The sequence below is a fragment of the Saimiri boliviensis genome, chromosome 7 (assembly GCF_048565385.1).
Source record: "Saimiri boliviensis isolate mSaiBol1 chromosome 7, mSaiBol1.pri, whole genome shotgun sequence".
NCBI classification, from domain to species: Eukaryota; Metazoa; Chordata; class Mammalia; order Primates; family Cebidae; genus Saimiri; species Saimiri boliviensis.
Genome location: NC_133455.1, coordinates 122,446,535 through 122,468,954, shown reverse-complemented (window position 1 = coordinate 122,468,954; position 22,420 = coordinate 122,446,535). Strand labels below are relative to the sequence as shown.

General features: G+C 53.2%; 1 protein-coding gene and 3 pseudogenes across 1 annotated transcript; 2 read left to right on the top strand and 2 right to left on the bottom strand.

Annotated features, from left to right (window-relative positions):
* Positions 1–5,578: 5,578 nt before the first annotated feature.
* LOC141585018 (uncharacterized) lies at positions 5,579–6,779 on the top strand (annotated as a pseudogene).
* Positions 6,780–7,548: 769 nt separating this feature from the next.
* Positions 7,549–12,057, bottom strand: LOC101028637 (WASH complex subunit 1). The gene is given in 11 exon segments (XM_074403485.1): positions 7,549–7,987; positions 8,128–8,196; positions 8,948–9,100; positions 9,819–9,870; positions 9,872–9,975; positions 10,064–10,265; positions 10,664–10,799; positions 11,042–11,178; positions 11,355–11,501; positions 11,705–11,916; positions 11,985–12,057. Coding segments are annotated over 11 exon segments (1,419 nt in total). The 3' UTR covers positions 7,549–7,853.
* On the top strand, positions 11,975–13,662 carry LOC101047887 (T-complex protein 1 subunit zeta pseudogene; annotated as a pseudogene).
* A 6,075-nt stretch (positions 13,663–19,737) lies between these two features.
* On the bottom strand, positions 19,738–20,888 carry LOC141585198 (uncharacterized; annotated as a pseudogene).
* Between the last annotated feature and the right edge of the window lie 1,532 nt (positions 20,889–22,420).

Sequence of the window (22,420 nt, the reverse complement as noted above, 5' to 3'; positions counted from 1 at the left end):
CTCGTGTGAAAAGGGAGCAGATAGTACAGCCCACTTAGTGAGATGGTTGCCCTGGAGATTAAATGGGATTTAAGTTAAAGAAAAAGTGCTAGTGCTTCTGCGTCAGACACGGACCCACCTGGGACCCCCTTTGCTGCGACAGTAGAAGTGTCTGCTGGGCCTACCCTCACCTTCTCCCCACAGGCAGCCTCAGTCAGAGGCTCTTGCTTCTGAATCCAGCCGTGCACTTTACCCGCGTGGTGTGGGCACCACCTGGGGGGCACCAGGCAGCCGGCGAGGACACCTGCCCCAGCCTCTTGTGCCCCAGGTGTTGGGATGAGACAGAGCCTAGGGGGAGATGCACCATCGGTCCTGTTCTCTCCTGGGGCCCCGAGCCAGAAACGGTCAGCTCGAGAGGGCCCATTTGTGTCCACTGGGGGGCACTGCTGTCCTGTCTTACTGCCGCGCCTCTTAGGCGTGAGATCGCGCTTCTCCAGAGAAAGCTGTTCTGCGGTTTCAAACTCTCACTGAGGTGGCTCAGTGCCACTCCCTTCCCGCACGCACCGTAGAACTGGCAAACTTCTCTCTCCTGTACACTTAACTTTTAATATCTATTTTTATGAAATTATTCTATTTTCATTGCAGAAAGCACAGATAGTCAAAAACAGAGAAAAAAATCATAATTCCACTTCAAAATGGTTCATGTTGGTATATATCATAATGGTCTTCCTATGCAGAATTTTTATATATGTGGATACATATTTTTAAAATGAAACAAAGTGGTGTTTCCTCCACGTGCTGTTGTTGTGACTTGCTGTTTTCACTCAGCCGCTAAGGGTCATACAGGCACCTCACTGCCAGCGAGCACGCGTGTGTTCCGCTGCAGTCCGGCCGCTGGGTTCCAGCTACATGGAGGTGTCGTGTTTCATGTAGCCACCGCTCTTCCGTGAGATCTGCAGGCTGTGTCCAGGTTTTCCTCTGTCTTAAACAACATGGTGATAAACACAACCGCATCTTAGCGCGGCGGCGATTCCATCTGTTGTACTGGACCATCCTCGAATTGCTGTGAAGAAATACCTGACACTGGGTCATTTATGGACAAAAGAGGTTTAATTGGCTCACGGTTCTGCAGGCTGCACAGGAAGCACGGCAGCATCTGCTCGGCCTCTGAGGAAGCTTCCGGAAACTTACAATCACGGTGGAAGGTGAAGGCGGAGTAGGCACAGCTTACGGCCACTCTGGAGCAAGAGAGCAGGGTGGGCAGGATGGCGGTGGTGCTCACACTCGGAAACAGCAGATCTCACAAGAACTCACTATGATGAGGACAGGACGAGGGGATGGTTTGGGTCATTCGTGAGAAGCTGCTCCCATGTTCCAGTCACCTCCCGCCGGGCCCTACCTGCAAGACTGGGGATCACAATGCAGCACGAGATCCGGGGGGACAGAGATCCAAGCCCAAGCCATATCACCATCCTAGCAAAGGGCCTGCGGGATGAAGGGCTGCTGGAAGTCCTGGATCAGCTGCCCGAGTGTTTTATTTTTATGTTTTTGTGTGTATAGACCCATAGTTGTGTTCATCCCGCACGTTAACATTGTTCACAGTCCCTGTTTGCTTCTGACACTCAGGTTGTTTGGACGCTGGTGTGAGAGCCGCTTCCTGCTAGCTCAGCTCCTCCCTGTGGCCCAGCCGGTCTCGCCTCGAGCACAACAGAATGTCCTGGGCTCCCCATGGGCGTCCTTGTCCTCACACTGGACTCGTTTCTCCAAGTTGCCCTGATTTTTTTTTTTTTTTTTTTTTGAGACAGAGTTTAGCTCTTGTTGCCCAGGCTGACCCACACTGGACTCATTTCTTCAAGCTGCCCTGATTTATTTATTTATTTTCTTTCTTTTTCTTTCCTTCTTTCTTTCTTTCTTTCCTTTTCTTTGAGACAGAGTTTCCCTCTTGTTGCCCAAGCTGGACTGCAATGGTGCAATCTTGGCTCACTGCAGCCTCCGCCTTCTGGGTTCAAGCAATTCTCCTGCCTCAGTCTCTCAAGTAGCTGGGACTACAGGCATGCGCCACCATGCCCAGCTAAGTTTTTGTATTTAGTAGAGACGGAGTTTCACCATGTTGGTCAGGCTGGTCTCAAACTCCTGATCTCAGGTGATCCACCCACCTAGGCCTCCCAAGGTGCTGGGATTACAGGCATGAGCCACTGCACCAGACCGCCCTGGTTTCTTTTTAATGGGGAATGATATTTAGAAATCAAGATGTGGGTGCTAGGACATTTGTGGGTGCTCCTGGGTCATTTCAGTAGACAGGTCTAAAAAAATGTGTTTTCAGAATGAGTCCATGTTGGTATTTTTAAATAAAAATCAAATAATTCATTTATTTGACCTTATATTGTATCTCTTTTTCTCTTAAGCTAAACATTTGGGTTTTTAAAAAATATTAACATAATTCTTATCTACTCTATCCCTCAATATACATAAAAGTTTGAATTCATAATACCAATATTACCTATAACAATAAATCTGATTGAAGTTGCATTTCTTTTTTGTTCTTAGAGTGTAACCCACTAAGGACGTGTGGTCCCTGGGCCGTAAAGTCACCTGAAACCAGGCTTTTCTTGGTGTGCTTCTGTTGTTAGTTTGAGAGATAGCTAGGCTGTTTTTGTTTCATTTTGTTTTCAGTTTTAGAATTTGCTTTTTAAAATTTTTTGATTTAATTATAGTTTTAAAGTATGCAACTACTCCTGTGGTTCAAAAGTCAAAACTATATAAAAAAACCTATTCAGGAAAGCCTCACTCCGACCCTTCTCTTCAGCCTGTTCCCCGTCTCCAGAGAGAATCATCAGTTTTACTAGCCACCGGCCTGTCATTCCAGTATTTCTCTTTTTTCCCCAAGAAAAGCATGTATATGTCTTCATTTTTTTCTTTTCCTGCTTTATTTATGTTGGGGTGTCCAATCTTTTTGGCTTTCCTGGGCCACACTGGAAGAAGAATTGTTTGGGGCCCACATAAAATACACTAACGCTAATGAGAGCTGACGAGATTTTTAAAATTCACAGACATACACACAAAATTGCATGTTTTAAGAAAGTTGATGTCCTGGGCTGCATGCAGCCCATGGCCATGGGTTGGACAAGCTTGATTGATATGGAAGGCATCTTAGCTGCCCAGGCCATTGCTCCCCTAGTGGGCTGCGTGTTCTCCGACAGGCAGATGTAGCAGAGCTCATTCAGCCGGTACCCTCTGGATAGGCAGGCACACGACTACAGGGAAACACGCGGAGCGTATGCTGTTTGGTATTTGTGGCCTGTATCTTCTCAGTAGACTCCTATGGGATTCCTGGGTTTAAACGTGTAAATATGTTTAATTTGTTAACTGCCATCTGATTGCCCTCCACAAGAATTGTTCTGTTCTGTATCCCACCAGCAATGTCCAGGGATGCCTGTTTCTCCGCAGAGTGGTTACTTTTGGATTTTTGCCAGTCTAACAGGTGAAGGGCTGGAGATTCTTATTAGTGGCTGGGGCTGGGGCCTGGCCGTGTGTATGTCTTTACATTTCCACTGACAATTTTGCTGCACGGCCAGGGTTGAGAATGACTGTGCGAATTTGCCGGATTTCCTTTGCTGTTCCTGAGCGTGGTTTAAACGAGGCTGCCTGTACCACGTGTCGTTCACCACGTTTCTGTTAACTTGCCGTCAGCCTTTTCTTTGACCTCTTCTTTCTGTTCACGTGTACTTGCTGTACCTTAGCCCAGACTTCCCATTTCCTTTCCCCCAGCCCTTTGGGAGGTCACAGGGTCCTGATGCTGCGCTCTTGGTCTCCAGGTGTCTGCCTTCTGGCAGCAACTGCTAGCCTGTGCTGGGGTGGAAGCTGAACACTGTAGTGGGGTTTTCCTGTGGAGAGGAGCCACGCCCAGGGTGGGACGGGCCAGTGTTCAGGTTCTGGCCCCTGTTGTCTGCATGTAACCTCATACTGTGACCAGGCACGGGGGCGAAGGAGACCCTGGGATGGGAGCCTCACCCTTCGTGTGTTCATCCAGGCTCTCCTGCTCTGCTCCCTGCTGCCCGCTGCCCAGTATGACAGCGGTGATGGCCAGTGGGTGAGCACTGCCAAGTGCTGCTCCTATGCTGGAAAATGGAGAAATGCCCTTCCTGAACTGTGCCTTGCAAAACACCTGCGTCTTCAGCTTCCAGCTCTTCCCAGGGTCTCACCGATCACGTGATCCCTCCAGACAGCATCCTGCCCCTTGCATCTGCAGAAGGATTTCCAATCAGCCCCTGGAATTCACGTTCCAGCAGAGAGAGTTGCCTCAGATGGTCAGCCCCAGCCAGCTCACCCTGCCACAGCCTGGGCTTGGGCAGGAAAGAGTTTTCCAGGGCAGGGGCACTCTGGCACACCCTGAGTATTTTCAGGTGTTTGAGAATCTGCACTGGGACATCCACTACAGAGCCGTACAGGATAAGCAGTGTCAATCTAGATGATTATGGAGGAAAGCGTGAGCTTTCCACCCCTCAACCCTTAGGCTGCTAAATTTTCTTAAAACCTCCAGGCATCCCCTGAGGATGCCACGCATGAGAAAGCTGCTCATTCCCTTTGGCTCTCTTGCCATAGGCAGGAATGTGGGGACTGGGGGGCATCTCCTGTGGCATGCCTGGGGTGTGCAGTGCCTGTCATTGTGGTGCCCATCAGGACCCCAGAGTGAAGAAGGGAGGACTCAGTGCCAGGGCAATAGGAAGGCCCCCCGGGACGCTAGTGCTGTGACGTGTGTCAGAAAGGCACAGTCAGCAGCAGCACCTGGGTGTGTTTGGTGGGAGGTGGCACCTTCGAGTCCTCCCCACTGGCTGTAGTCATGCCTTGGGTCCCTCTCCTTAGTTCTGAGCCTCAAGTTAAGATGCCATTTGTTGTGGGTGGCTGAGGGGTTGCTCTGTGGGGGCGCCCTCTTTTCCTTCCTTAGATAGACAAGGTGTGTGTGGCCTCCTCTGTAACTTGTGTGGTGTGGTTCCTGGAGGGTTAGTCTATTTCTTCCCATCCTACGAGTCCCTGCGCCAGGTCCGCGCCCACTGGGAGAACGGCAGCCTGCTGGGCCACCTGGCAGCCAGAAAGAAGGCGAGTGGCCCATCAGCTGGCCCTCTCACTCACGAGGACAGTGCCACCGAGTCCTCTGGGAGCTCTTGTGCTCATCGAGTCAGGACAGGCTTCTAGCTCCTCATCCCCACCGCTCCCAGTTCCTGACTACAGAGGATTTCCCCAAAGCCCCAGGTTGCAAGGCTCTCCTGTCCCCTGGCCAGGAAACACAAAGCTACCAGCAGATCCGAGACCCAGCACCCTGAATCCATCTCTGAAGACGCCCTCTGCCTCCACATATTCCAGGAACCCAAGAGCACACACCAGGTGGAGCAGGTGCCACTCTCGTGTTCCAGGTGCATTCAGGTGCAGGCGTAACTCTGAGGCTTGGGCCTGAGACCTTGGTGGGGAGGCAGCTGGCAACGTTAAGAGTGTCATCTAAGCTTTGGCTCAGCACCTCTGGGCTGGGTGTCTCTTACCAGGCTGTGGCCAGGAGAGAGGCTGGGTGACAGGGGCCCTGCTCCTCTCTGTGGCTGGAGGAAAGATGAGTGAAGGGATCAACTTCTCTGACAACCTAGGCTGGTAAGTAGTGCTCATCTTTTGGGCTGTGATACGTGGCCGGCCCTCCCTCCAGCAGCTGGGCCCCTACCTGCCGTCTGCTGCCATCAGAGCCCAAAGCCGGGCTGCAACTGCAGGTGTGTGGCGATGGCAGGTATGCCCTTCCCCAACATAGGTCTCCAGAGCTGCAGAAGATGATGGCCTACTTGGATCACACCCTTGTGAGTGTCCCCAGTGTTGCAGAGAGTAGGAGGAGAGTGGGTGGGGGGTGGGAGTGGCATCACTCCTAGCACTGACACAGCCAGGCCTTTCCTGCTGGTCCAGCATCTCCTGTCCTCTCCGGAGTTTCAGATACCCCCCCACACCCTCTTGATCTTCCCTGTGATGTCATCTGGACCCCTGCTGCTTGCGTTGGCCAACAAAACCTCCGGGTCTGGCTCCAAGGCCTGGCAGGGTCTTTTCCCAGGGAGAGCTCCAGGCAGGCAACAGTCCTCACGGGTCATCCCCTTCACCCCTAGCCCAGAGCCCCAGACCAGGCGTCCCCAGGGAAGGATCTGGTGGAGAAGCTCTGCAAGAAGGCCATCAGCCAGTCCACAGCAAGCCTGGCTGCCTCCAGCTGGCTGGACAGATGGGGGCTGGAGAAGGGGAGAAGAGGAAAGGGGGTTGCCTGCCCTGTCTCCCACCTGAGGCTGAGGAAGGGGAGGGAGATGCCATGGAAACGTGCTATCAGGAAGGCAGCTGTAACTCAGAGCTCTAGCCTCCTGTCCCATGAGGGCAGGGCCGTCAGGCACCAAAGGGATTCTGCCAGCACAGTGCTCCTGGACCAGTGATACTCCTGGCCCCGTCCTGGCCAAGCTGCCAGCCTGGATCTGAGCCTTCATGGAGGTCACAGCGACCTTTGGTTCTGCCATTGCTGCCATGTGGAAGTTCAATCCTCCCTTTTCCTTTCCTGAGAGCCTCCACCACCCCAAGATCACATTCTCACTGCCTTCTCCCTGCCCAGTTCCACCGGGAGGAGTCGGCCTCTTCCTGATAAGCAGCTGCACCACTGCCTGCCACTGCGCCCTTCCTTTGCCCGGCCTGCTGGAGACTGTGTTTGTCGTGGGCCTGGTCTGCGGGGATCCTACTACAAAGGTGAAAGCCAGGAGTGTGCTGGAGCGCTGCCAGGACCCAGGCACAGGCATTAGTGCCCACAGGTGGAAACAGGTGAATCCTGAAGAAACCGTGGGTCCCGGCCACCCTTGAGGTCTTCCCAGGGCAGCTCCCGTCTCTGGAATCGAGTGTCGTCCATCCCATGTGGCCGAGGGCCAGGCTTCTCGCTGGGCCTCTGCAGGAGGCTGTGGGGGCTGCAGCCTCTACTGTGGCATTTCTGTCCTGACCACCTTAAGAGGCGAGATGGAGCAGGCCCATCTGCTTCTGCCCTTTTTATAATAGCTGAAGTTAGCTGCCCTGGACTACTCACCATCTAGTCTCAATTTAGAAAGGTCCCCAAGGCCACAAGGCTCCTGCCTGGGGGCTTGTCACCTCCCCCACCTTCTTCCTGAGTCACTCCTTCTGCAGCCCTGCCCCCCCAACGTGCCCCACAGCCCTCCCTGGATTTCTATCTCCCTGGCTTGGTGCCACTTCCTGCAAGTCGATGGCACCTCACTCCCTCTCAACCACTTGAGCAAACTCCAAGACACCTTCTACCACTGACACCAGCAATGATGCCAAAGGCTACTCGGCTCTCAGCATGACTATTTTTAGCGACCCCGTGTCTGCCACTGAAAGCTTTTTCCTGTGGGAGACTACTGCTCCCCTCTGCAACAGCTGCCCCTGCTGACTGCACCTCTCCTCCTTTGACCCCAGGGAAATGGGTCATGGTCAGCTGAGATCTTCTGCCCCCACCGCCTAGGGACCAACAGGGGCAGGAGGAGAGTCACTGACCCCGAGACGTTTGCATCCTGCACAGCCAGTGGTCCTTTATTAAAAGTGCACTCTTGGTTTCTGCTCAGTTCTTCTTCGATTTGTGCTGCTGTTTTCTCTGGAAGCCTCTTTAGGGAAGAGGAGAACACCCTGGTACAGGCTGGGTGGAGCCGTCCCCCGGTGGAGCACAGGCATACAGAAGCCCCTGCCCCAGCCCTGTGGCCTCAGGCCAGCCTCTTGCTCCCTGAAGGTGGTCCCCGCACAGTCCTGGGACAGTTCCATCACCGCCCCCTCCTAGGGCAGCAGGTCTGAGGAGCTTGTCCTGGCTGTGTCCAGGTTGGAGCAATGGCCCAAGTCTAGGATTCCCAGTCGTCCTCATCCTCCTCTGCCTGGGGCTGCTGTGGTGGTGGCAGAGGAGGGATGGAGTCCGACACGCGGGCGAAGGCTCTTCCGGGTCCCTCACCAGCCCCGGGTCCTTTCCCAGAGATGCCTGGAAGGAAAAGGCTGAGTGAGGGTGGTGGGTGGGAAACGCTGGTTCCCCCAGCCCCCAGAGACTTAAACATAGGAAGACAAAGGCAGGAGAGAATTACAATGTGCCGGCCCAGGGCGGGCAGCGGCCCTGCCTCCTACCCTTGCGCCTCATGACCAGCTTGTTGAAGAGATCGGACATCAAGTCCCCACCTTGGCTCGTGGCTCTCACTGCAATGGGAAAGCCAGAGTGAAGGGTTCAGTCACATGAAACCCCAGCTCCCTGTCCGCACCCTCACGACACTCCCCAACCCTCCAAGGCCACTGTTTCCCAGTTAGCTCAGAGCTTCAGTCTATCCCTGACCCGACACTGGACACTGATGAGAAAGCGGTTACGTTTGAGGAGCACTCTCCCAGCCACCCTCGGGGACAGGGCCAGGGTAGGCAGCATTGCTGCACAGGTGGGGAAACTGGCCCAGAGAGGGGAGGCCACTTGCCTGGGGTCACTGAGCAAGGCACAAGCAGCGCTGGGCGCAAGCTCAGAACCACAGTGCCCAGGGCACTGCTGCAGCATGCGCAGGCATCACATCACACCGGCGTCTGTGTTCACAGCAGGCGCTACCGGTAGCCTCAGGAAGCCTCAGGTCCATCTCTAAAAATATCTCAGGAGGCCGTGGTGGCTGACCATTGCCTTGGACCAGCCTCGGCAGTCAGGGAAGATTCTCCTTGTCACAGTTGGAGCTGGTTGGGCTTAGAGAGGACAGCTCCACTAAGGCTCCCAAACCAGGAAGGAGCCATGGCCCAGGCAGGAGGGCTGAGGACCTCGGGCGGTGGCCCGGGGCTTCCAGCATGTGCCCTAGGGGAAGTAGGGGCAGGCTGGCAGGAGCAGGGGCTGGGCAGAAAGCACCCTGTGGACTCTGCCGGACGACAGGCAGCGCTTTTGTCCGAGGCCCTCCAACCGCAGGCTCTGGGGCCCGCTCACCTTGCTCCTGCTCCTTCTGCTGCTTCTTCTCCAGCTTTCGCTCCTTCACGCTGCGCAGCTTGGCCTTGCCGATGCCCCCAGCTTGGCGAATGGACTCTAGCAGAGTGGCCCGGCCGCCAGAGGGGTCGACCACTTCCCTGGGAGCTCCCTGGACTGGAGCTGGGAGGTGGGTAACAGGACAAGGAGGAAAGGCTGCTCAGGCAGGGCTGGCGAAGCTTATCATGTCCAAAAGCCCGCTAGGAGGGAGGGCACCTCCCCTCGAATGAGGCGGCCCGTGCTGGGGATGCTGAGCCTTTGGAGACTGTGCGGGGCCTGGGCACACAGGACCTGGGCACTGACTTCTGCAACACCTGACTGCAGGCGATGTGTGTGCAGACACTCCCTACCCCTCTCCAGCCCCCACCCTGCAGAGCTGGACCCCCAAGCTAGCCATGCACTGACAGTCTCAGCTGCACACACGAGCCAGCAGAGGGGTTTTGTGCCACTTCTGGATCCTAGAGACAGATGGGAGGTATAACGGTAAAGCTGAACTGCTGTCATTTCAGGGACACCGAATCATGTGTTGCTGTAGTTTGTTATTAGACCTTCTTTCCATAGTTTGTTAAGAGGCCTCTTCTTTCCATTGGTTTAACTCGGAATGGGGAACCCAGAGCCTCACTTGTCCAGCCCCCCTCTGCCCAGGAGGTGAGCATTCCAGAGCTCTACAGTTTGAAAACCACTATTTTGTGAACCAAGTAGAACAAGACATTTGAAATGGGAACTATTAAAAACAATCCAGGATTTCTGACCACTTGACAAACCCACAGACAATCCACCTGAGTGCACTGAGCACACCAGAAACGAGCAGGTGTCCTCAGAGAGCTGCTCCCACCTGAAGGAGGCGCGCCGCTGCCGTCGTCCTGCCTGGCGCCCGGGCCTACGGGGGGCCACGGCTGAGGGTGGGAGTGGGGGTGCACTGGCCAGCACCTCAGGAGCTGGGGGAGGTGGTGGGGGCTGTGGGGGTGCTGTGAGCACCCCATCTTCTAGGTCTGAAAGAGAAAGTGTGGGGTGTCTAGGGAAGAAGGTGTCTGAGCAGGGAGGTCCCTGGCCCAGCTCCCATCCCAGCACTCAGCTCACCTGGCTGGAGAGGCTCAGCTACCTCAGTGTGGAAGGTTGGCAGTTCTGGAATGGTGCCAGGGGCAGAGGGGGCAATGCCAGGGCCCAGGTCGGCACTGTACGTGAGGTCGTTGGCAATGCCGGGCAGGTCGGGCAGGTAGGATGGCACATCAATCTCAGGTACTTGGCCCAGGTCTGGCACATAGAAGTAGTTCTCTGGAACCTGCAGGATTAGGTAGGGACATGTGAGAGGTGACAGAGACCTGCAGGGGCATCCTGCAAGGCCTTGTGTGCACCCCCACGTGGGTGGAATAAAATGCTCAACAGTCTTGCCTGGAGAGGGGCCCTGGCAAGGCCCCAACCACTGCACCTGTCCCCACCCCAGCCAGCCCTGTTCCTCCCACCCCAGCCACCGCACCTGTCCCCATCCCAGCCCTGTTTCTCCCCCCCCAGCCCTGTTCCTCCTACCCCAGCCACCACACCTGTCCCCACCCCAGCCCTGTTCCTCCCACCCCAGCCACACCTGTCCCCACCCCATCCACCGCACCTGTCCCCACCGCAGCCCTGTTCCTCCCACCCCAGCCATGGCACCTGTCCCCACCCCAGCCCTGTTCCTCCCACCTGCTGCTCCAGCTGCTCTCTCTTGCTGATGGACAAGGGGGCATCAAACAGCTTCTCCTCCGTCTCCACCCCCAGCATCACGTGGGTCTTTGTTACAGCACCAGCCAGGGGGTCCAGGAAGACATACTTCTTGTACCTACAGGGGCGACGTGGGGGTCAGGCAAGCTGACACCTGCTGTCCTGAGCCCACATTCCTACCTCTCCCACACCATCAGGGGCACAGTGTGCACAGTGGGGTCTCAGGCCTCCCAAGCCAAGCCACCCAATTACCCCCTGGCTCCCAGCCTCGGTGTTATATCTGTGTCTGATGCCCTCGGTTCCCACTAAGCCAGGCCGGGCCTCCCGCCCACACCCCTCGGCCCCGCCTTCTGGCCATACAAGTTCTCGGTGGTGTTGAAGAGCAGCAAGGAGCTGACAGAGCTGACGTTGCTGGGAAGACCCCCAAGTCCCTCCTCTGCGTCATCCTCGGGCTCCGCCTTGGCACTCACGCACACAGGAAAGTACTTCAGTTTCTCCTGGAAGGGCCGGGGGGCCAAGGGATAGTGAGTATTTAGTGCTGGGCCAAATCGGCTGCCACCCGTTCCCAGTCAGCCTCCTCTGTGGGACAGAATCCTATGGCAGCCCCGGCTCGTCCCCAGCATCCAGGCCTCCAGGTGTGTGACAGGCTGAGTGATGTGCCTGGCCAGCAGACCTGCAGGGCCCGCTCGTCCAGGGTGCGGTGCTTGCTCTGGATCCTGTGGCGGGGTCGTCTCTGCAGGCCAGGGTCCTGGGCACCTGTGAAGATGGAGCCATATTCCTGCAGGCGCTCTGGAGCAGGGTACTTGGCACTGGAGAACACCTGTGGACACAGGGACAAGTCTGAGGGGCCCCAAGAGGCTCAGACGGCTAGGCTTGCTTGGCAGGAGAGGGTGGGGTTGGGAGCCTGGGCGGGAGAAAAGCCCAAGGTACGGGTGGGCAGCAGGGCAGAGACTGGGCAGCCTCAGAGGCACGGAGAAATGGAGGGACAGCCCAGTAGCCTCAGGACACGGGTATGGGGGCTACCTTGATGGCCTTCTTGCTGCCCTTGATCTTCTCAATCTTGGCCTGGGCCAAGGAGACCTTCTCCCCGATGGCCTGCACCTGCCTCCGGCTCTGCTCTACCCGCTGGGAGATCTTGCCATGGAGAAGATCACAGAAGCTGGGACTGCTCCCTACCCCTGCACACCTCCTGCTCCTAACAGCAGACCTGCTAGGCCAGCCCTCAGGCAAGGGCTCTTAAGTCAGGATCACCTGCTTGCCAGGGCCGAACTTGGTGCCATCCTGGCCTGAGCACAGGTGGCACTGGCAGTCAACATTAGCGTGGCGTGGGGTCTGCAGGACGTGCTGAGGACCAACCTGGGGCCCAAGGGCACCATGAAGATGCTTGTTTCTGGCGCTGGAGACATCAAGCTTACTAAAGATGGCAAGGTGCTGCTTCACGAAATGCAAATTCAGCACCCAACAGCTTCCTGAATAGCAAAGGTAGCAACAGCCCAGGATGATATAACTGGTGATGGTACGACTTCCAATGTCCTAATCATTGGAGAGCTGCTGAAACCGGCAGATCTCTACATTTCTGTAGGCCTTCATCCCAGAATAATTACTGAAGGGTTTGAAGCTGCAAAGGAAAAGGCCCTTCAGTTTTTGGAAAAAGTCAAAATAAGTAAAGAGATGGGCAGGGAAACATAGATGCGGCCAGAACATCTCTTTGTACTAAAGTTCATGCTGAACTTGCAGATGTCTTAACAGAGGCTGTAGTGGATTCCATTTTGGCCATTAAAAAACAAGATGAGCCTGTTGATCTCTTCATGATTGAGATCGTGGAGGTGAAACATAAATCTGAAACTGACACAAGCTTAATCAGAGGGCTTGTTTTGGGCCACGGAGCACGGCATCCTGATACGAAGAAAAGGGTGGAAGATGCATACATCCTCACATGTAACGTGTCATTGGAATATGAAAAAACAGAAGTGAATTCTGGCTTTTTTTTTTTACAAGAGTGAAGGAGAGAGAGAAAAACTTGTAAAAGCTGAAAGAAAATTCACTGAAGATAGAATTAAAAAATAATAGAACTGAAAAGGAAAGTCTGTGGTGATTCAAATAAAATATTTGTTGTTATTAATCGAAAGGGAATTGACTCCTTTTCCTCAGATACTCTTTCAAAAGAAGGCATAGTCGCTCTGCGCAGGGCTAAAAGGAGAAATATGGAGAGGCTGACTCTTGCTTTTGTGGGGTAGCCCTGAATTCTTTTGACGATCTAAGTCCTGACTGCTTGGGACATTCAGGCCTTGTATATGAGTATACATTGGGAGAAGAGAAATTCATCTTTATTGAGAAATGTAACAACCCTCGTTCTGTCATATCATTGACCAAAGGACAAAATAAGCACACACTCACTCAGATCAAAGAGGCAGTAAGGGATGGCTTGAGGGTTGTCAAAAATGCTATTGATAATGGCTGTGTGGTTTCAGGTGCTGGTGCCGTGAAGAGGCAATGGCAGAAGCCCTGATGAAATATAAGTCCAGTGTAAAGGGCACGGCACAGCTTGGTGTCCAAGCATTTGCTGATGCATTGCTCATTATTCCCAAGATTCTTGCTCAGAACTCTGGTTTTGACCTTCAGGAAACATTAGTTAAAATTCAAGCAGAACATTCAGAATCAGGTCAGCTTGTGGGTGTAGACCTCAACACAGGTGAGCCAATGGTAGCAGCAGAAGTAGGCGTATGGGATAACTATTGTGTAAAGAAACAGCTTCTTCACTCCTGCACTGTGATTGCCACCAACATTCTCTTGGTTGATGAAATCATGCGAGCTGGAATGTCTTCTCTGAAAGGTTGAATTGAAGCTTCCTCTGTATCTGGATCTTGAAGACTCTGCAAAGTGATCCTGAGGAATACAGCTGTGGAATTTTTGTCCAAGCTTCAAATGATTTTCAAAGAAATTTTCCCATATGAAAAAAGAGAACACTGGCAGCTGTTGAAATTCAGAAGCTCTGAAATTATAATTACAGTATTTTTTTTAATTGCACTGAAGTGTACACACATAAAGCAGGTCTTTCGCCCAGTGAACAGGATGTTTTGCTTTAGCAGCAGTGACATAAAATTCCATGTTAGATAAGCATACGTTACCTACCTTGTTATTAAATATTCCTTGAAAAACAAAAAACAAAGAAAAGGCAGAGGTGAGTCCCAGGGGCCAGCATTGCTCAAAACACACAGCATTTCTCTTTGTAACAGGGTTATTAGCCTGCTGTGCCCGGGGAAAACTTGCAGCACAGTGCATCTTGAGTCAGCACGGATTCTGATGGCTTCTAACAAAACCTTGTGGACAAGATGGAGCTATGGGGGTTGGAGGAGAGAACATATGGGAAAAATCAGAGCCAAATGAACCACAGCCCCAAAGGGCACTGTTGAACAATGGTCTGATTCCAGCCTTGCATGGAGAAATATGGCAGGGCGCTTCCAATTCATTCAACACCCTAGTTAGAAAACTGGGGCTAGCACAGAGGGGTAAAACGATCTGCACGATGGCATCAAGGCTCAGATAATTTTTAAAGGCCAGAGGGGGGACTGCAATCACCAGGATGACATTTATAGGGAACAAATGTAAAGCTCAACATTTAGGGTTTAAAAATCAAATGCACAAATATAGAAGGTGGAGGGAACTTGGTTTAGACACAGTTCAGGTGAAGAAAGACCTGGAAGCTTCTGTTAACTATAAGCTCAGTAGAAGCTAAAAGCATGTTAATCAGCATAAAAAGGCAGTGAGCTCTTAGGGCACACAGCTTCCTGTTCCTCTTCTGCCCTTCGTCCTTCTTCCACTCAGCAGGGACCATGCAGTCTCTTGGAGGCACCACAGAAAACAGGGCCCTGGACTCGTGAATGAGTCTATGCCAGGCACAGTCTCAGCCACAGTCACATCCCTTTAAACTGGATCCACAGTCAGAGGACTCTGACCTCCCGTACGGACTGCCCTCTGTCTCATTCACTGCTACGTCGTTAGCACCTGGGACGGGGCCTGATGCGTAACAGCCACTGGCTGAACAGAAAGTGACAAATGAGCGAACATCTCAAGGAGGGTGATGAGGATGATGATGAGTGAGAAACTGCCGACATATGAAGGTAACTGAAGGATGTTCTGGCTAAAGATCAGATGACTTTGAGAATATGATCATTCCCTTCAAGCATCAAAAATGTCAAAAGGGCTGTTGGGTGAAGTGAGTAAACTTCTATCAGGAATAGTGGGCAGAGTTGCAAGGAAACAGAGCTCTGTGCTGTTTTTAAAAAAAATGGCAACAACTTTCTAATAAACAACTGCATCACTTTGCAGAGCAATTAGGCTCCAGCTCACAAGCACCATGCAGGGTGCTCCAAGGGTGAATCCTCCCTGAGGTGGAGGCAGAAGACATGATCCTGGGGCTCTTTCCTTAACCAGAAGCCTATGAGACTAAGGAACGGCATGCTTGCTGACAGAGCTTCCGGACTGTCTATTATCTCATGGTCACAGGCCACGGTGCCGAGGAAAAGTGCAGATTCAGGGTCAGAAAGCTTTCAGCATGTCTGCTATCTCTGTGGACTGGCAGGATGGTCTGGGAGGCTGTGTTGGGAAGGCCTGTAGGCCTCACTGGGGCCAGGGCATTGATGAACAATGCCAACCATGAGGGTGGGGGAATGGTGCCATGAGAGCCATTTGTTTGCCATTCCTGGTGTAGACACCCTTGGCTTGGTGGCCTACTTTAAGGTAGGTCAGTTTACAAGCTCAGTGCTGAAGCCATTCCCTCTGGCACACTCACCCAGCACAAGAGAGGAAGCTGTTTTGTGGGCATCAGGGACAGATGCTCTGCACGTGGTCTCACTAAGGGTCCGTCTTCCTCTATCTCCCCTGGAGAGGACCATCTCCAAGCATCCCTTGATTCCTGTCTCCCAACTCCACCCCTTACTGTTCAGTATCTTGAGTGCATTCCATTTGAAAGCACAGTGCTGGGGCCATGGAAGCCAAAGACGAATCAGACAACACAGATCCACTCCCAAAGAGACTCAGACCTCCCGGGTAAGAGATAAGCATCAATAACCACAGCATCCCACAGGCCTGGGTTTCACGTCTGTTTAGCAGCAGCGCGACCCTGGGGAGGCCACTCACTGGTCTTTGCCTCAGCTACTTCCACTGAAAAACAGGAATGGTCCCTTCTACATCATGTGATTCCTGTGAAGGTGACAAAGAGCTGATGATGGCCCATCACCATCAGCACACCAGTCCCTAGAGGCTGTGGGGAGGAGGAAGCAGGGAGCACCCGCTCCCACTCCAGCTCCCAATTCACTGCTTCTCCTCCCCTGCCTGTCATGACCCCAGGGAAGCAGATCCTGAACCTGTGCTCTTGCCTTTACCTTTATCTTCTCCACTCTGGGATAATTAAGAACGACTTGTTAATTATGCAGTGATCTAGTGCAATGTGTAACCTTGGGGGCCACCAGGTGCCAATCAGTAGAGAGAACAGGGGAGAAGGATGGAGGAAGTGAGGACGAGGGGAACGGGGAAAAGCGGAAGGGGAGAAGACGAGGTGGGGAGAAGGAAAAAGACAGACATGGAGGAAAGGACCCAGAGCTTTGCAGAGAAAATCACGCTTCCCAAGGGAAAGGTGCTGGGCAGTGGCATGGCCTCTTGGGTGAAGAGGTGGGGCAGGGGCTGATCGGCAATGGCAAATGACAGCATCCAAACTTCCACACACAGTCTGTTCCTTCCTCTTCCTCGTGCCATCCCGAGTCCCTCCTGCCTTGTCATCTATGTCATGGGAAGCAGGTGACATATCTGGCCCGATATTTTGGGGGCCTGGCTTCTCCCAGGTGAAGAGGGGACAGATGGAGGGGCAGAAAGAGGGGGCAGGAAGGGGCACAGCTAAAGAGAGCCTGGGAGGTGCTTGTCATTCCCTCCAGTCTGCACACTCCCGGCTGCGGCAGAGCAGGAGAGAGCACAGCCTGGAATGCTAATTTGCCAGGCAGTCACCTGCCTGCGCCACTGGGCACACGCACCAGTGAGGCCAGGGACTGGGCTGTGCTGGGGCCTGAGATGGGGTGGGAGGGAGAGAGAGTCTCTCTTCTACCCACCTGTTTCTTCTGTGCAGGAGGGTTCTAAGCAGGAGGAGCATGTTTAAGGGGAGAGATTCAAAGCTGGTCACATCCCCACCAAAAATGCTCATGAAAAATGGAAAGTCCACATGCTTGTCCAGCGCCACAGAAAAAGGGCAGGTGGAGGAGGGGAGGTGTCGGTGCTCCCCACTCCACTCCCACTCATCATGACTCCTCCCTTTCCTTCATCATCGTTCCCTATCTGTCACCATTTCATGTCGTCCGTTTCCTCTGAATGTCTCACCTGGCCCTCCTCAGTAGCAGGTCCCCTGTCTGCAGCCTCATCCCTGCCACATCCTGACTACAGCAACAGCTTCTGGGTGTCCCTGGCATCCACTCTCTCTTCATGCCCCTTCCGTGACGGGTGCCTGATGAACCTTCCCCAACTCTTCTGTCCCACCCCTGCCCTGCTTGAAACCCAGTCACTGCTCCCTAACACTCCTGAATCAACGTAAGTCCTCTCCTGAGTACTCCGTGGACCCTAACTCATTCATCTCAACTTTTCGCTCATTCCTTTGCCCCACACACTGCCAGGGAGTCTCCCATGGCCCCGTGGGGACACGGAGGAACCAAGGCAAAATTCCTCGGCACCATCCAGAGGCCTGGCCCACAGGCTCATGGGAAATGAGCCTCTCATGCCCTGTGAGCTGAGTGCAAGGGAGAGGCAGCACTGCCTGTGCTCCCCTCCAGCCCCTGTGCAGGCCGGCCTTCCCAGCAGACCATCATATACCACGTTCCAAGCCACACTGAGGCTTCTCTCCAAGCCTGTGGCCCCCATTTCTAGACCCCATTAGGGCAACCTGCACGCCTACCTCTCTACCCTGCCTTTCTCCTCCAGGAGCCTGCCTTGTGTGGAGGAGGCACGCGGCTTTTCTCTCCAGCACCTATTTCCCCTTTACTCAAGCAATGGCCCCGTTTCCTTTGGGGAATCTACCTCTCCTGCAGGCTTACACCCTGAGCTTCAAGTGGGTGGTTTGAAGAGCTCCTTGGTCTAAGCCAAGTGGCATGTCATAGTCCCCTGGCCCCAGCAATGGATTCTGGGACAGACACAAGGACCAATCCAGGTGAGTGTGGCCTCTAGAGGAAGTGGGGGACACAGGAGAGCATTTTTTCCTGCTGAAACTGACCCTGCCATGTCGCCTTGCCACCACGAGAGCATGGCCTGTCTGAGAATGCAGCCAGATCCAAAGAAGCAAAATGACAAGGAAGGAAAGCAAAGCCAGGCCCTGATGACGTCATTTTAGCCCTAACTCTAAAGGCTGCCCTACTGGTTACTATTTGCTTAGCTTGGTTTGGGGAGTTCTGACAGGTGTGCCACCAATTCTTACTGATTTCTCTCCCTTCTAGACCCTGAGAAGCCCACATGGTCCATGCTACACAATTAACAATTAATCTCACCCTACATGTTCCCATTCCAGCCTCTAAGCTCTTTGAGGACACAGTGTCAGCCACATAACTGATGTCTCTTAAAGATCCAGCATGATGTGGAGCACATGGTGGAGAGATCGACACAGTGACCTGGAATGTGGCGTGAGAGAGCCGGGACTCAGGCCCAGTGCTCCTGAGAAGCATCTTCCCCTCCCTGGGCTGTGCCAGCAACTTGAGGGTCCCACACTCAACGAATGCAGCACTCCACTCCCCAGAAGATGCCTTCCTGCCCTCTCCTCATCCCATCCCTGGGCAGGGGACATGCAACTGTCTGCAAGGTGCCAAGTACCAGGACGGGAAAGGAAAGACACCAGAAATCCAAGGCTGCCCTCAGAGAAGGGCAACCATGCAATCCCATCTTGGTGAGGAAACACAGTTTCTGAGGGAATGGTTTTGGCCTCCGTTCTAAGCACTGAACATGGAGTAGCCATAATCTGGAGCTGATGGCTCTTTAAGACCTGCATCCTCTTGCCTAGGTGTCCCTTGGGCACATTTATCACAATGATAAGCACGAAAGGTGCATCCAACAATTTCTGTAACTACTGATGACAGGTTCATGAATGGCAACCGAGTCCAGTGGACAGGTCAAGATTATCAACAGGGAAGAGCTAGTATTTCCTCAAATCTTCTTAGGTGCCAGGCACTGTTCCATTCCTTTGCATGTTTTCATTCATTTAGTCTTTAAAATAATTCTACCAGGAAGCTACCATTATTACCACAAGTTCACAGACAGAGGGGTTGAGTTGTCCAGGGTTACAGAGGAAGCAACCAGGAAAGCCAGATCTGAGCCAAGGCATCAGCTCCAAGGTGACCCCTCAGCCACTGCAGTGCATGACCCCTTGGTTACAGGGACATTCTTGACAAGCTTGGGGCAAGCCGGTGAGTCAGTGGGGGAGGTCATTCAGGAAGAGGTAAGCTTCCAGTTGGCGACAGAAGAGGAGGCTGCACAGTGAAGGATCAGGCGCTCCAGGTCTGGCAACAACCAGGGAAGGGCAGGGCAGGGGTGACTTGGACCATGTGCGGGACCTGAGTCAGGCAGTCACATGCTTCCCACTGGGGTCCACCATGTGAGGCACTGTGTGGGATCCCGGGAAGAAGACCAAGCCTCATTTCAGGCTGTTCATGGCCAAAGACAGGACCTGTGCATCCAACAACCGCTGGGACCTTTGCCAGGAAACAGCAAAAATCACTCACTCACTCATATCAGGTAAACACTGAGTGAAAAGTCACCAGAGCCCAAGGACTGTGCGAGGTCAGCGCTGCTGACACAGGAAGCCTCAGCCCTCCAACTCGGCTCGCTCAATGGCCGCTCTGGGCTCCAGCCATGCTGGCTTTCTTTTAGGTCCTCTGCCTCTGGGCTACAGTTCATGTGCTTCTTCTTTCTGGAATTTTCTTCCTGACCTACCCAACTCAACCCTCAGACTTTACCACAAATGTCATTTCCTCACATCCCACTTCCCCTGACCCGAGACCAAGCCAGTCTCCCTGACCCAAGACCAAGCCAGGACGAGCCTCGCAGCACCCCATCTCCCCTCCACAGAGGCGGTAATAACCCACAGAACCTGGGGCCATGATCTGTGGCTTTGAACCCTGGCTCTGTCACTTGGCCAGGTCTCTCAGCCTTTCTGTGCCTCAGTTTCCTCATCTATAAAATGGAGATGACAGCAGTGCCTGCTCATGAAGTGTGGCGAGGGCTAAATGAGTTAATGCACTCAAATCAACGGTGGTGCACGGTTAATGCTATATAAATCACAGTGATTACCAAATATTATCAACAGGCCTTGTCACAACTGTTACTAAAGAACGAATCATGCATTGGTTATTAGGTCCTTCTCTCCTGCCAGCATGTGCGCTCCAGCTGGAGAGGGATGCTGCCTTATCCATGGCTGGATCTACAGAGATTCTTACAATGCCTTGCACACAAACACTATTGGGTAAGTATTTGCTGGATGCAAGAAAAAGTGAAGGAATATGCCCCCCAGATGGGAGGAAGAAAATGTCAGGAGAGCAGAGCCACCACAGGAAATCAGGAGGCTAAGTGGGGTGGAAGGGAGTGAGCTCTCAGACTCTCAGGAGCAAAACCTTCCAAGCTGGGCTCTTACCTCAGCCCCTCCCACACAAGGAAGCCAGATGGGTCCCCCAGTACCAGGATCTCCCCTAGGGGGCTGCTCCCAGAGGGTATGTTGCTGGGACTGCCCAGGATAGGGATGGTCCTCTGATGAGGAGGAGGTGGGTGGCAGCACCCACCTGCTGAAGATGTCTCCAGAGACCTTCTGCAGGTACTGCAGGGTGTCCGCTATCTGCTGGACGGCCTCCTCTCGCCGCAGGTCTGGCTGGATGAGGGGTACGGCATACGTCTGACCTGCCAGGGAGTGCTGAGTCTTCACAGGAGTCATGGTGCCTGTGGGTGGGATCCAGAGCATCAGAGCTGCCCATGCCCACCTGCACCCACTCACTCTAATCCAGCCATGAGTACAAGGCTAAGGAGTGACGAGAGCACACACACAATTCTCCTCAGAAAGGAAGGAGAGGCAACACAGCCCTCATCCCAACCATGCACACAGCTTCAGCCTGCACAAACGGGGAGAAGGGGACACAGCATTTGGTGGGAGGCCAGGAGCACACCGATGGGAGTCTGCTGACGCCTGTTGAGTGAATGAGGGAGCGGGAGGGCAGGACCAGGGACTGGGGAATTGGTAGGGCCAACGGAGTTCAGAGAAGGTGCAACATTTCTGACCCCTTACAAGGTGCTTGGTAGCTGCCAGGCACCCTTTCCATACACTGTCTCAGTTCAGCTCCCCACCTTGGATAAATAAGAAAGAAATCTTAGTTGTAGAGAAAAAAAGAGGCTGAAAACCAAGGGATGGAAATGGGGCAGTTGGGGAGATGCCTGATCAACTGCCAAATGGTACCCAGTTCTGGAAAAGCACAAAAAATGTGCACACATGGGTTCTTCTCACTTTAACCCCTGAGAATTTGAGGTCTGCTCCTGGAACAGACTGGGCAGTGGCTAGTGACTCTAGGTATAGGGGTGTCCAGCCCTGCTCACCTAGATAAGAGCTTAGGGGGCCTTAGAGGAAGGAGGTGCATGTGGGGGTGGAGGACAGGAAGGAAAAACACTCCTGGAATTGCAAAGTGAGGGCAGAGTCTATTTATATTGGGTTTAATTAACTCTTCTCCCTGGTGCCACTAAAGCAGCAATCACACTGCAGACGGCACTGATTTGATTGGCAAGAGATGCACCAGGCAGAATATTAAGGGACCAGGCCCCTATAAATAGGCCGAATCACAGCCCCTCACTGGAAAACGGTAAGGAAGACATTAATCAGCCCTGGCACTGTGCCCGAGACCTGCTCTCCTAAGCACTACAGTGGGGCCTTGGTTGCAACACAAGTGGGTGGGGCTGGTGAGTGTGGCATGAAGGGCCTAGGTTTCATTTGAGTTTAAAATGCTGTGACACTGGGTAAGCTGCCTCCTCTGAATCTGATCCTTTCTATTTCCCATTCTCCAGACTGAGAACCAGCACTGCTGAGATGTGGTTATTCCCAATAATAATTTGTATATTTTACATAATGCACCGCACGAACATCTTCACCCAGCTGAAGCTTACTCCTTTGCTCCCCTGCTGGCTTCCCCAGCCCTTCCTTCTACTCTCCTCAGGCCAGCACTGTTCATGATCTGAGGCGACCATCCTGCTCTTCAGCTTTTTCTCCAGCAGTGAGCTCCTCCTTTGTGTACAGGCTTTCCAGATCTCTACTTGGCTTGAATACTCATCAGGGCCCAGGAGTTACTCCTCACCTCCCACTTCTTTTTCCTCCAATCATATAAGCAAAGCATGGCCAGCTGATGCCCAGCCATCTGAGAAGCCTAACCCTCTGAGACCATCACAGCCCTTGCAAGAATGAGTGTTTTTTTTTTTTTTTTTTTTTTAAACAAACTGGCCTCTTTATCATTCTTCTAGTATTTCCCCAAGGATGATGGTACCCTCAGCACTCAAGACCACTTGCTGTTCCCCTACACACTTTTGTTCAAGCTGTTTCTTGAATACTCCCTCCCCTTCCTTGTATTTATACTGATGCAAGTTTGCTGGCCATCCTAACTTATTTCTGTGCCTCAGTTTTCCCATGTGTAAGATCACAAAGAGGGTGAAGGTACAAGATATTTCCTGTGCACATCCTAAGATGAATTC